The following is a 13,710-nucleotide window of genomic DNA, read 5'->3' as shown; positions in this document are numbered from 1 at the left end:
AATTGGATCAGGGGAGCACTGATGGTCTTTGGGGAGGGGGAGAGAGGGATCCGCCGGTAATTGGATCAGGGTGCACTGATGGTGTTTAGGGAGAGGGAGCCGCCGGTAATTGGATCAGGGGAGCACTGATGGTCTTTGGGAGGGAGAGCGAGGGAGCCGCCGGTAATTATTGGATCAGGGAGCGGAGCACTGATGATGGTAAAATATTTGAAGGAGGTCTATAATTTATTCGATTATTATTAATTTAAATAATTTAATTTATAATTATATAATATTGTATGGATCGATCAGGGAGTTGTCCCCGGATCGATCGGATCTTTTGGTAAAATAAAAAAACGCGTCAACCATGTAACTAATGCGTCAATGTTGATGCATGTCAAACGCACGGTAAACAAACAAACGACGTAGGCTAGGCTCTACACACCACACCTCTAGAGGACGTGCTCGTGTCGTGCAAGCCCAGCAAGCTAGAGACTAGACGTCGGTCGCATTAAAAAAAAGAGTCTAGGCCTAGCTACAAAGAAAACATTATGGCTTCTGATAAAAAATTACAAGAAGCAAAACAGCTATTGGATGAGGCAGAAAAGCAGTAAGCTTTTATGTTTTTGAAAAAAAAAAATGACTTTAAAGCTTTCCAGATTCCAGTTTTCTTAGCCTAGCTAGGGTAGGCTAGTCCGATCGTTATTCTTATTAGCTCTACTACTAGCTAGGCAGGCCGCATTGGTACTTAATGTACATACTAGGCGCAGGGGTACAAATCCGGCGGGACGTTTCGCCCCACTTCATCCCATTTTATGAACCTCAATGAGGAAACAATACTAAGAATGAACTTTGCTATTAAAAAAAACAATTTGATTTGTCAAATTCAAATAAGCTTGGGAAATTTATGCAATACTAATAGGCTACCTAATAATAGTTAAATTGAACATAATTTATTTTCAGTATGAAGACATCGTTTTTCAAGTGGAAGCCTGATCTTGACAGTGCAGCACATAGTTTTGAAAAAGCAGGTACAGTAAAGATTCATCTATTTTTATTCTTGATGATAAATTACTTGATAATGATTTAATATCATATTGTCTTCTTTTATATCACAGCCTTGTGTTTTAAAGTTGCCAAACATTTTGAAGAGGCCAAACAAACTTACTTGCGTGCAGCTGATTGTCATGGACAGAACAAAGCGTATCCTTTCATGATTACTGATTCAAGTGAATAACAAGAATCCAGTATATTTTTTTATTTATGGGTTAGGGTTAGGTGGTAGTAAACACATTCATTAATTGTAACATAATGAAGTACAGTACTGCTTAACCAAGTTCTTGTAACCAAATAAAAGCAACACAAAACATTTAAAAAATTGAATTTATTGCAATAAAGATAGATTCACACATAATCCAATTTGGTTTAAATAGATCAATGGTAAAGAATACTACAGTTTCATTGACCTTAATTCTTATCACAAGATTGTTTCATGCAGCAAAAGATTTTGAGCAAGCGGCTATGATTTTGAAGGTTGGATATAATTATTAATATACTTTTAATGCAGTGATACTTTACTTTCAGCAAGCAATCACATAAGGAACTAAAAATTTACATCTGATGCTTTTTATCTAATGTAATGTATGTGTAATCTTTGTAGGATCAGAAGCAGTACGATGAGGCTGTTAAATTGATTAAACGGGCGTCACAGCTATACAGGCAGTATGGTTCTGTAGATACAGCAGCTATTATGTTAGAAAGAGCTGCAAAGTAAGTTGTCTATGGGTAGTATGTAATTATCTAGATACAGTAGCATTACTAGGGTTCGAGCAGCAGATCAGTTAAGGTGCTGCAAACCATAGCTATACAATCAGCACAGGTTCAACTCACTACTCGACCATTTTTTCAGTTGGAAATCTCACCTGTGTGGACCTTTAATCTTTTGTGCAATCTAGCTAGGCTGCAAGACACAGGTTATTACTGTTCAATATTAAGCTATACAATTACATGACTCGCAAGAATTGTAATATATTTTATTTTAAATGTTTTATAGGATTATGGAAACTCCGAATCCCTCAGAGGCAATAGAACTGTACATGAAAGCATCAGAGGTTGCAGAGGTATGTTGAAATGATCTATTAAACATTCTAAAAATGATTGCAAGTAGTAACATTTAAGGCTCAATTAAATAGAGACCAGAGACCTATAAAACTACATGCTCATACACTAGCCCACCAGTTGCTATTGAAAGTGAGATTGTATTTATTTACAGAATGAAGAAAAATTAAGACAGGCTGTGGACCTACTTGGAAAAGCTGCAAGATTAATGGTGAAAATGAAGTTTATGAGTGATGCAGCAAATGTTTTAAAAAAGGAAAGAGACATGTACATAGAACTAGAAAACTACCAATCATCATTTAGAGTAAGAATGTCAATTAACTTAATTACTATACATTTAGTAATTACCTTCTCCTAAACAACAGCATATTGATATTGTTTCTTTTCTATATATAATTTATATACAATTTTAGACTGATCTTTCCTTTAACCACTGTACATTCTTTTTTGACTTTACAGAGTACTGCTGTTCTTGTGCTCGTTTTTCTTTACACCAATGACTATGTTGCAGCAGACAAAATCGTGAAGGCATCATTTGAGTAAGACTAAGACAATACCATTTTTTTAAATAAGGGGTGGAAAAACAAAGCTTTTTTTTATTAATTCATCCAAACCAGCTACTGCAGCTGGGAATTATTGAATGGTATGCTAGGCCTATGTGGGTCATTTTCTGCCAGGTGTTGAACGACATCTGTATCAACTTTGTGATGCTATGGCCCACTGGTTAATTATTAAGTTTTTCACTTTACTGGATTGTGTTGGAGTGCTCTACAAAATCCAATCCATAACAGGGTGGTGTTTGATAGCAAACAAACATTTGTTAGCCTTATTTAAAAACATACGATTAATTAGTAAAAAAAACATTTAAATCTTGCCTTCTTTTAGACCCCCTGAATATAAATTCCTTGCTTTTATACTGTAATGAGTGGTTTCATAACCCCATTGCTTTCTTGTTAATATGGATATATTTCCTGAAAAAAAAAAAACAGAAAATGAATATCATAGCAGAGTTAATCTGAATGTATAGCTTTATTTATAGCTTGGAAGGATTTGCAGAACATGAATCGTCATATTTGTTACAACAATTGCTAGAAGCTTATGACAATCAAGATGGCGAAGGAGTTTTAAAAATATGCAAAATGCCATATTTTACTTATTTAGACAATGAAGTAAGTGCAATATTTTAGGCATTTATAGTATTAAGAGGCAAGGTTGTTTGTTACAGTATTTGAATTATTTTAATTGTTTATTTAGTATGCCAAGTTAGCAAGAGGACTAACAGCTCCAGGTAGCAATAATGACAAAGTGGAAACAAAAGAAGTAGGAGCAGTTGGTGGAAATGATGATGAATTGTCAGAGGGAAATTTATGTTAATATAATCAGAAGCAAAAGATGGACATATTCATTATTTGTAGCAATATAAATCAAAATTGTATTTTATTTCTTGGTGTAAATGTTGTTTCGTTTTGTACAATACAAGTACAAATAAATTCAGAACCAATGGTAAACTATCCACCTAGAAATTACTTTTATGTTGCTGTGTAATAATTAGTCAAAGAGTATATCATGTGTATTCATTAATGTTAATATAAATATATCCCAGCATTTTCTGTAGATTGAGAAATTACTTGTATAATAAATAGTTTATATCTACATCGTTATATTGAATTTCAAACAGTAACTTTACAATATTTAATAACTATTAGGACTGTTAATGTCATTTGTGGTGTAAATTGTAAAGTACACGCACAGAATATAAAGTGTGAAAGTATTATGGTATTACCAGATTCTGTTTTAATAATTAAGTACACTCAGACGTATAAATGAGGTTGTATGCCTACCTGTGATGTAATGATTTGGTGCTTTACATAGGTGGCAGGTTGTGAATCTCTGGAATGTCACTAGTAGGATCTTCTCTTAATCCTTCACTCTTTCTTTCTTTTCCTATGATATCCAAAAGAGCTCTTGCTTCTGGGTCTTTGTCTAAAATACTGCACGTTTGTTCTTCCTGTAAGTAATATTCAAGCATCTAATTTATGCACAATCGCATTCATATTCATAAATAATATTTATTTTAACTATAATTTATTATAAAATGTAAATATTATACCTTTATTGTAACTTTAGGAATATCTCCAACTGCCCATACCTCTAGCATATCAACATTATACTGTTCTGATGCAGAGAGTTGAGTACTGTTATATGTAGTACATCTCGGCTGAGCCTTACTGTGACCTATACCAAAATCTTGGTCCAACCACAAACCAAAATAACTAAACTGACCTCCCATACCCTAGAATTAAAATATTAAAAAATACAGTTTACTCTACAATTTATAAATGTACAGTACAGTAGACATCCCCCTTTGGGGAACACTTTCAGTGAAATGAACAAGGGCTCTATGTTTTAGCACTACAGCCTTTTTAGGAGACACTTTCAGTGAAATGAACAATGGCTCTATGTTTTAGCACTACAGCCTTTTTAGGGAACATTTTCAGTGAAATGAACAATGGCTCTAGGTTTTAGCACTACAGCCTTTTTAGGGAACATTTTCAGTGAAATGAACAATGGCTCTATGTTTTAGCACTACAGCCTTTTTAGGGAACACTTTCAGTGAAATGAACAATGGCTCTATGTTTTAGCACTACAGCCTTTTTAGGGAACACTTTCAGTGAAATGAACAATGGCTCTATGTTTTAGCACTACAGCCTTTTTAGGGAACACTTTCAGTGAAATGAACAATGGCTCTATGTTTTAGCACTACAGCCTTTTTAGGGAACATTTTCAGTGAAATGAACAATGGCTCTATGTTTTAGCACTACAGCCTTTCTAGTACGGAAACACTTTGTTAATGTCTGAAGGTTTCCTCTTAATAGAAGGTTCTATTGTAATCTGGTGAACCTTTGACTAATTTAATGAGATAAACTGTTGTGCCACAACTGTACTTACTAGCCCATTAGGAAGTGTTTCTTGATCCATATTCAAATACATGTAATGTTCATTGATACTTGTACTTTCATATATTGCCATTGATGGCAACAATGAGAATAAAAAACACTCACTGGAACCTATTAAAAATAGAAAAAGGAAAACTTAATGGTTCATTTTAATTATACTCACGCTCTTGTTAAACCTCAATTCTATTTCATTGAAGAAAAAATATCTTTACTAACCAAAATCGTACAATACTAGTTGGACATACATAATAAATCAAGTTATCAATAATCATAGTCATTTAAAAATAAAGATTTAATTACCAATAAAACTAGGTCCAATTTTCCAATTTACAGATGCAAATCCACCAAAAACATGTCCCTCTTTGTCTTTAACTAGTAGAATACTTGGTCCCTGTAAGCTGATTTTTTTGACAAGTGTAGAGAAGCTTGCTCCGTGCAAATCAACAGCATATACTAATCTCCAAATATGCCTCAAATTGTGAGGTAAGTGATGATTAATTAGTAAAATAGACGGCATGCTCAATAAAGATGTGAAATTATCCCAATTTACATCTACCAATTGTGGCAACAGTGGAGACAAGTAAGTTGTTGTACTATCTGCTTTACTTTGCTCTTCCTGAAAAGTAACAACATGTGATGATTACTTTGAGTGCGATTAAAACATTTAGAAAATGACATGGCAATGAGGTGAACTACCATAAAAAAGCAAAAAATAATAAAAATAACAATTTAACCATAACATCAGAATGATACTACTAGTAAGAACACACAATTTAATTTAAAAAAACTGATGGTACCTTTAGTTGATTGTTTTTTATATGAAAGCAATACATCATTATGTCGGTTAGAATTGTCTGAATCAGCGGTTTGTCTTGAAGCCATGTGCAAACATCGAGGGCACTCTTTATATCTCCATCTAAACAACGCAAAATAATACTTACTGCTAGCAATGATATTACATTAGAGGTCAATATCATTAGGATGATGTGATTGAGCATAAACAGATTAAATTGTACCATAGGTAACCTTACCTTGAACGTTTTGCACACATACATCCACGAAAACTTGATTTGGTTTTGTCGTGTCTGATGGTGTCAGATTAACATCCATGTTCTTAAGAATAGCCTCATAACACTTAAGAAACATTTCAAGTACCTGAATCATGTAAATAATTATATTATGACATGACATTTAGGGTGGGTCCTGTAACCTACGATGAGGCTGGCCCTGGTCAGATGGTGATCTTGCATTCAATCTGTTTTTGTGCTCCTAATGTACAGTAGGCTACCAGAGTCTGCATATTATATAGTGCACTATTTACATGATAATAAATAAGTATGATAAATAAATGTTCCTATTATAATTGTGTTTTGCTCACCTTTCTAAAAGAACTTAAAGTGAATATTTTGTCTTCAGAAATTGCCAGTGTGTACAAAACAGATGCCTGTTGATCAACCATTCCTTTAATAAAATCTGCCATGGAAACCATAAAATTCTCATATGATACATACTCTTCTTTGTCGCACATCATCATAAATAATTTACTCACAATTGTGTCTGGTACTCTACCACTAATATATTTCTGTGAATTATAAATAATAATAGATAATAAATCTTTTCAATATCACAATATTGTATACTTAGGTTTCTAGAAATAGACTAGTTTTAAACAGTTTATAAAAAAATCAAGGGGAAATTTGTGGGCATCTTTTTTAATGTATAGGGAACAATGTTTTTATTCATACCTTTAAATGTTGTTCACAAAATACATTTTTATTAGCATTATCTCTACAAATGTCATGGAAAATTAACTTTAACTCAGCAAGTTCTTCAGGAGAGAATAGTGTAATGGACTGATTGTATTTGGTCAAAGACCTTGAAGCAGAATCACTCGTTGATTTAGCTGCTCCCATTTTCATCTTAAAAAGAATCATAAATTCAAAATCAAGAAAATGGAGAACATAAAATAATGCACAATAGTAGACTGTGGTTAAGGAGAATAATCCTGCACTTTTTTGTAAAAAACATGACGTTTTTTTCACACTGGTGGTACTATGATGACTAAGGATCACTAAAAAATAGCTTTCAAATTTGTTAATCAAGAAGAATATATCTGTAACTTATGCAGTTCAATCATTATTTAACAAAACAATAGTAATTATATATACCTCGATTTTAATTTAAAAGACGCCAATAAAATGGGCGTTCTAAAACAGTTTACTGTAAAATGCATGTTCGTGTATTAATAATGCATACTTGGCGTGCTATACATGGCGACCGATACCCTTAAACGCATACATTTACCTCAATTGACACGCGACCGAAATGAAACGTCCACTAAACCTAAGCACGTACCTAAATATACGATCTATGCTACGTAAATATAAAGCAGAGAGTAGATATGGTATAACAAAATGACTTTATGTATGCCTACCTAGGTGCTATTCATTAAAATTGTTTAGTACTATACCTGTTTATTAAGTTTGAAAAGTGATTACTGTCTGCTGCTGATGAGGCTGCGAATGCTACTACACCACATTAAAGCATCGCGCGCTACACAACCAGTTACATGTATGGAAGGCCAAATGCACAAATTTTGGTTACAGCTGTAGTCAATGTGCAGCAATCGTAACAAGACTAAAACCATTTAATATTACAGTTTAATCGGAAAGAAACTGTAAAAGTAAACTCTTCACCACCTCACTTCGCTCTACATTCATACATAATAAAGAAAAATAATAAGCAAAAACGAAACTAAAGTATTTTGTTTTATTCCACTATTCCCGGACATCGTTCATTCAAGATGATAAACATATAATCAGCTAATGAAAGTTGCTCTTCTTGCTGAGTTTGGTTAGTATTTGTTATTAAAGTTAGAGTTACCAGTATTAAATACTACAGCAGTTTTACTAATATATTAATAAATAAAAGGAATACAAACATGTTTGCTGGAAGCACCTTCAGTATGCAGATGCAGCTCATAAAGAGTTGATCAAAAACCAAATTAAATAAATCTAAATACCAAATACCAAGTAAATCTATAGTTATTCACTAAGCTATTAAAAAAGGTGAAACTGCATCGGTACTTCTATCTTTGTACACCATCACAAAACAATAAAAACCAAATTTTTTTCCATGATTCAAAATTCTCTTTCTTGTTATTTTCATAAACAAATGTGTAAGTACTACATGATCATTCTACTATGCATTATGATCGTTTTATCAAGATCAAATAAAATGCTACAAAAATATATCAAGTATAAAAAACATGATTATACGATTCACTTCATTAAACGTTGACCTTTGATAGGTCATGTTCTATCAGTAAACATTGCATAATGAAAGCATGAACCTAGGTCCATGATCTTAACCTAGGTCCATGATCTTAACCAGTAAATAAATCAATTTATTATAAATACTATACACATTGCAGTGTGCCAGTTTCAAATATATAATATATAATGTACAGGTATAATATAAATGGAAGGAGAGAAACTTTAATAAACCTTTAAATTATACTAAATATTTATGATTAGTAGTAGTCTTGAAATTATCTATAGTATTCACAGCAAACAAAATGAACTAAGTACATTATTACAATCAGATTGTTAGTAATTAGTCCACCATAGCATGAATCATTAACTTTATTCACATCAGTAGATGTATGATGCATTATAATACAACATCCAAAGAAATACACAGCAGCACCATGTCCAGGTTTAATATTTATGACATGAAGGATCCATAGTCCATATTATAAAAAAACGGATATAAACCAAATAGCTCATACCTAGCTATTTCTATCATATCCCAAAATGAAGAAAAACAAACTATGATTTCATCATATATAAACAGTATCTATCAATTTCATCATAACGATGGCATATAATCAGTATCTATCAATTGGATTAACTACTGTATGATTTCATCATAATGATGGTATATATAAACAGTTGCAATTTAGAAAAGAAATAATATGAGAACGTGAAAATAAATAATTTTAAAAAGCAAATTGTCTTTTCAGATAATTAGCTAAATATGTGCATAGAATAGTATTTGTTTGTTAAATAGGCAAGCTTCGGCACACACCTATTTTAAGGCCTGCTTTAAATTCATATAAAATATATCACATTTTTACATGCAATTAGTAACTGTACTAATTAGTATGCTAACTATTAGAATATATTGTAACATTTATTTTATTTTGGTTTTCAGATATATGGAAATTAAGAATCTTATTAAAGATAATCATCTGAATATTGTTGTCGATCCAGTTCATAAAGCATTTATTCTTTGTTGGTGAGGTCGAGCTGCGTACCAAATGGCATATCCCATATTGGGCTTGAAGCATTTATTCTTTGTTGGTGAGGTCGAGCTGCGTACCAAATGGCATATCCCATATTGGGCTTGATATTCCAAACCCTAAACACATAATAAAAAATGTGATAATTAGTAATACAGTATTATTTGGTATACTACTCAAGTTATAGCAATGATTTAACTACAGTACTTCAAAACAAATAACAATACCTCTGTCTTTGTCTTCAAAATGGTGTTTAACATGATATACTTTTAACATCTTGAAGTAAGAAAATGATGGCTTTCCATAATGTAAATAATAGTGAATAAGATCATAACAAACATAGCCCAACACAGTGCCTGCAAACAAAGCCTGTGCTTTACCAACTTCAAGACAAAATCCAATAATGATGTAATAACAAACAGCTAATATTGAGGCAACGGCAGGAGGAAAAACAAGACGGCCTGAATCAAAAGGCACCTGTTAGAAAACAAATAGTATGCTGTTTAGATATTCATCTGCTTTAATACTCAATAAACAATTAGCTAAACTTATTGCATATTATAAGGACTAAAATAAACACAAAATTACTAACAAAGATAATATGAGTAAATATGTTTTTAAATGTTAATACATGACTTACTTTGTGATGCTGGCCATGCAGTAAGAAATGAAATGTAACTAACATTGGATACTTTGGGGAAGGTTCTAAATGAAACAGAAATCTATGAAGAGCATATTCCAGAATTGTCCAAGTCACAACACCAGCAATGAAATACAAGATGAACATCTCAAGTACATCAAAGCCTGCAAACAAATAGAAAGAATGATGACATCACAGATTAATCTTTGCAATATACGCTATAATCTCACTCACCCTCTAATTTAGTCTAAATATGGACAAATGATGACATCACAGATTCATCTTTGCAATATACGCTATAATCTCACTCACCCTCTAATTTACTCTAAATATGGACACAAGACAATTGCATAACAATTTACTGTACAAATTCCCAAATTTTTGCCATTTTTACTCAACTTGGTTACACAGTATTATAGGGTTACTGGTTAATTTACTTCTATGTTGATACAATACTGTAAATAGAACTGATTAAAGTTGTACACTGTTAATGACAAATCATGTTTTTCTATTTGAGTTAATTGATAATCCAGCCTTTAATGAATTATTCAACTGTTCCTGGTTTAAAAATACACTGCTTCATTATAATAACTAATTTATATACATTAAATTTTACATGCTGGTACTATTTGTAATAAGTTAGTAGTTGGGTAGGTTAGTAAATTTACCTGACCATTGTGGTGTTGATTCAGTGAAGGTTAAAATGCTTCTAAATGATGCAAATAAAATGACAGGTATCCAAAAGATTGGTATAACAAACCAAGGTGTTTTGGAAAAAAACTCTGCAAAGTCTGATTTAAAAAGTCGCAAAGGTTTATCAACAGGTGTATGAACCCACTGGTTGTAGTTGGCACCAAGTTTATATACTTGCCAAAGCACAGGCTTACTCCAATCAATCTGTTAAGAGCAACATATAATCCTAACTGTCAGCATAAACTTTTATTTAATGTATAAAGCAATAAAAAGATAAACATTGTACTACATAAATAAAGTTAACAGGACTGTATTGAATTTAAAGCTTAAAGATGTATTGTCCCTTTGACTAATTCCAAAAAAAATTTTTAAAAAAGATTTTTAAAAAAAGTGGGTAATTTTGAAGTATCATAATAGTTATTAACTTTCACCAAAAAATTAGTCAAAAAAAATTATTTAACTGAAATACAGACATTTTTTTGTTCAAAAAATAACTTTGACTTCCAGTCAAAGTTTTCGATCAAAACATATCTCATAATGCAACGCGCTTGTTTGGCTACTCTGTATGCATAATCATAAAACTTCCTCGCGATCTGTGTGAAAACACCTTCTGAACTGTGACGAGTTGTAAACAATCCTAATTAGCATCATGCATAATGCATACTCGTGGTTTGAAATCTTTGTTTACTTTTGCTCATGACAATTTTCGAGACGAAATGTAATCAAATTAATTTACCTATTAATTACGTAAACTTTAAATATTACTTTGATATGGCCAATTTAAATTTAGATTATTTTGACCTTCATTTTTTGTGTTTCAGGGGACAAATATAAAAGATATCTAGAGCAAATAAGTTGCTTAACAATCACACACAATACCCGCTGGCATTTCACAGTACAGATTCATTGTCCAGCAGTACAAATCACAATAAGCCCTCAATCCATCCATGATTTAATACACTGTATAGCATAACGTGTTTAGTTAGGCCTTTTTTATTAACTGGGAAATTCTTGAACTTTTGCACAGAGTTAATAATAATAATAATAAGTTATAAAGTGTTCACCAACCTCAGATGAGCAAGTTTGTTGACTGGTGTTATCCACAGTCATTTTATCAACATCTTTTTTCTGTAAAAAATACATTTTACCTTATCAATACACCAACAACAATGCCTGGATAAAAATCTTTTATTTATATGTTTGATCAATTTATATGTGTTTTGTGTTGAATGTCTTATTATTGTTTGACAATGACCTGGATCATTCTTTGAATTCTAAATGTTTTTATTGAATAAAGAATGAAGATATTATTATTGTGATTAATTTTAATATGCACAAATTAACCGTTTAGTTTGCGATTTGTTTTATCTTGATTTCCAAATAGTTTAACAATTAAACTGAATATTCAATTACAATTGCCTATAATATTATTATGCAGGTATTTAATGTGTGTACAGTATTTATTACAAAGCATACACTGTGACTCGTTAACAACTATCCAGTCACAAGCTCACTGTTCAAACATTCAGTCTTAACCTTTATACAGTATTCTAGTCTGGGTAATGCCAGTTCTGGAGAGCACCTCAAAATGTTCAAGTCATCTTTTATTATCACAGATTTGAATCACATGGGCAATTTGCATGCAGGTGGTGGACAAGCATTTAGTTGGTTTTGATCATTATGTAGCACACCTTTTGAGGAGATTCTTACATTTATTGCTATTTATGGATCAATATTAAAGAAAATAGTTACACACCTTTTGTAATGGTAAATATCTTGATGTTTTGGCTAATTTCCCACAATAATAATCCTTCATCAATTGATAAGCATTGAAAGAGTGTTCATGAGGTCCATTATACATTACATTATGCATTTGCCTTCCACAATATTGTTCAATATAATTTCTACCCCCTGGATGAATATTAGCAAATCTACTGCAATCATACACATTTTCATCTAATATGACAAGCAATCTTCCTAGTTTGATTTCTTCCTTGACTCGTTCATCGTCCCACATTTCATCACCCTTATTGATATTGGCCTCCCCCATTTGTAATACTGTAAAATTAACAAATTAGTATATACAGTATTTCTGATTTACTGAGTTCATCCCTCACTTAAAATTAAAGTTTAAATAGCAATTTACAGTATTTAAATGTCTACAAAATTGAAATTTAAATTACCGTAATTAGCTAAGTGTTGGCGATTATTTTGGGGGGAACTGGGGGTGGAGCGGTCGAGTGAAACAGTTAATAATAGGGAGAATTTGGGGTGGAAATTATATTGAGATAGGCAGGGTTGGTCGGGTGTAACTTTAAGTGATTTAGGGATGCAGGGCGGGAGCAGTCGAGGGGACAGTTAATACTACAACTAAGGGAGGTGGGGTGGTATTCGTTGAGGGTTTGGGATGGAAATTATATTTAGAGAGGCAGGGTCAGTCGGGCGTAACTAATGTGATTTAGGGAGGCAGGGAGGGAGCAGTTGAGGGAGGCGGGGAGTGAGCAGTTGAGGGAGGCGGGGAGGGAGCAGTTGAGGAAGGTGGGGTCGGTCAGGTGTAACTAAAGTGATTATGGGAGGCGCCGGGGTGATAGCAGTTGAGGAAGCAAACAGTGGAGCTACATACTAGGCCTACTTACTACAGCAGTCATCCTACAGACAGTACTAGCCTAGCTAGGCCTACATATTATTATTATTAGGCCTAACTAACTGTCAATTTATATTATAAACATATTTATTTATTAACAAATTTCTTACCTTCTACTCAACAATGTGTAAATAAAGGTTACATTTCATAATATGGATGCACAATATATTGAGCATACAAATTAATGGATAATGCTTTTATTTTACTCAACGGATCCGCAAATTCGACTGTAGAGCTTGAACGAGCAATCACAATTTCAAGGCCAAAATATCTTTGGTTGACTATTGATTCAACGCCTAGCAAGCTTGGGACAACTGACAGGACTGGATCGATTAACTCGTGTGTAGTGTGGTGCAGCATACCTTTGCTTCCCCTT

The 13,710-nt window shown here is 32.6% G+C and overlaps 4 protein-coding genes across 4 annotated transcripts; 1 reads left to right on the top strand and 3 right to left on the bottom strand.

Moving 5' to 3' along the window:
* Positions 1 to 481: 481 nt before the first annotated feature.
* Positions 482 to 3,971, top strand: LOC140056122 (gamma-soluble NSF attachment protein-like). Its single transcript, XM_072101380.1, has 10 exons — positions 482 to 589; positions 943 to 1,010; positions 1,098 to 1,182; positions 1,464 to 1,512; positions 1,640 to 1,749; positions 2,033 to 2,099; positions 2,252 to 2,401; positions 2,557 to 2,636; positions 3,137 to 3,266; positions 3,352 to 3,971. The coding sequence occupies exons 1-10, from the start codon at positions 531 to 533 to the stop codon at positions 3,469 to 3,471; spliced, it is 918 nt and encodes a 305-aa protein (XP_071957481.1). The 5' UTR covers positions 482 to 530; the 3' UTR covers positions 3,472 to 3,971.
* Positions 2,395 to 9,408, bottom strand: LOC140056121 (MTOR-associated protein MEAK7-like). Its single transcript, XM_072101379.1, has 10 exons — positions 7,525 to 9,408; positions 6,800 to 6,973; positions 6,433 to 6,636; positions 6,086 to 6,209; positions 5,852 to 5,970; positions 5,355 to 5,670; positions 5,047 to 5,165; positions 4,208 to 4,390; positions 3,939 to 4,105; positions 2,395 to 3,068 (listed from the first exon to the last, which is right to left on the bottom strand). Exons 2-9 carry the CDS (start codon positions 6,971 to 6,973, stop codon positions 3,962 to 3,964), a joined length of 1,383 nt encoding a protein of 460 aa, XP_071957480.1. The 5' UTR covers positions 7,525 to 9,408; the 3' UTR covers positions 2,395 to 3,068; positions 3,939 to 3,961.
* On the bottom strand, positions 9,406 to 10,580 carry LOC140057759 (fatty acid 2-hydroxylase-like). Its single transcript, XM_072103481.1, has 4 exons — positions 10,571 to 10,580; positions 9,998 to 10,161; positions 9,585 to 9,834; positions 9,406 to 9,476 (listed from the first exon to the last, which is right to left on the bottom strand). The coding sequence occupies exons 1-4, from the start codon at positions 10,578 to 10,580 to the stop codon at positions 9,406 to 9,408; spliced, it is 495 nt and encodes a 164-aa protein (XP_071959582.1).
* Positions 10,298 to 13,703, bottom strand: LOC140056123 (fatty acid 2-hydroxylase-like). The gene is made up of 4 exons (XM_072101381.1): positions 13,445 to 13,703; positions 12,447 to 12,748; positions 11,759 to 11,818; positions 10,298 to 10,894 (listed from the first exon to the last, which is right to left on the bottom strand). Exons 2-4 carry the CDS (start codon positions 12,738 to 12,740, stop codon positions 10,637 to 10,639), a joined length of 612 nt encoding a protein of 203 aa, XP_071957482.1. The 5' UTR covers positions 12,741 to 12,748; positions 13,445 to 13,703; the 3' UTR covers positions 10,298 to 10,636.
* Positions 13,704 to 13,710: the final 7 nt, after the last annotated feature.

The sequence above is a fragment of the Antedon mediterranea genome, chromosome 8 (genome assembly GCF_964355755.1).
Source record: "Antedon mediterranea chromosome 8, ecAntMedi1.1, whole genome shotgun sequence".
Lineage (NCBI taxonomy): Eukaryota > Metazoa > Echinodermata > Crinoidea > Comatulida > Antedonidae > Antedon > Antedon mediterranea.
This window is presented reverse-complemented; position numbering and strand designations above follow the sequence as displayed.

Excerpts from the sequence above, each read along its gene's own strand:
- LOC140057759 (XM_072103481.1), bottom strand. Across the intron at positions 9,835-9,997 it reads TGCATGGCCAGCATCACAAA|GTGCCTTTTGATTCAGGCCG; the intron begins GTAAGTCATGTA and ends GTTTTCTAACAG. Across the intron at positions 9,477-9,584 it reads TTTTGAAGACAAAGACAGAG|GGTTTGGAATATCAAGCCCA; the intron begins GTATTGTTATTT and ends TTATGTGTTTAG.
- LOC140056122 (XM_072101380.1), top strand. The coding sequence starts at position 531 with ATGGCTTCTGATAAAAAATTACAAGAAGCAAAACAGCTATTGGATGAG. Across the intron at positions 1,183-1,463 it reads TGTCATGGACAGAACAAAGC|ATTGTTTCATGCAGCAAAAG; the intron begins GTATCCTTTCAT and ends TCTTATCACAAG. Across the intron at positions 1,513-1,639 it reads AAGCGGCTATGATTTTGAAG|GATCAGAAGCAGTACGATGA; the intron begins GTTGGATATAAT and ends TAATCTTTGTAG.
- LOC140056121 (XM_072101379.1), bottom strand. The coding sequence starts at position 6,973 with ATGAAAATGGGAGCAGCTAAATCAACGAGTGATTCTGCTTCAAGGTCT. Across the intron at positions 6,210-6,432 it reads CTTTAAGTTCTTTTAGAAAG|GTACTTGAAATGTTTCTTAA; the intron begins GTGAGCAAAACA and ends TACATGATTCAG. Across the intron at positions 4,391-5,046 it reads AAACACTTCCTAATGGGCTA|GGTATGGGAGGTCAGTTTAG; the intron begins GTAAGTACAGTT and ends TTTTAATTCTAG.
- LOC140056123 (XM_072101381.1), bottom strand. The coding sequence starts at position 12,740 with ATGGGGGAGGCCAATATCAATAAGGGTGATGAAATGTGGGACGATGAA. Across the intron at positions 11,819-12,446 it reads GATATTTACCATTACAAAAG|AAAAAAGATGTTGATAAAAT; the intron begins GTGTGTAACTAT and ends TATTTTTTACAG. Across the intron at positions 10,895-11,758 it reads AACAAACTTGCTCATCTGAG|ATTGATTGGAGTAAGCCTGT; the intron begins GTTGGTGAACAC and ends TGCTCTTAACAG.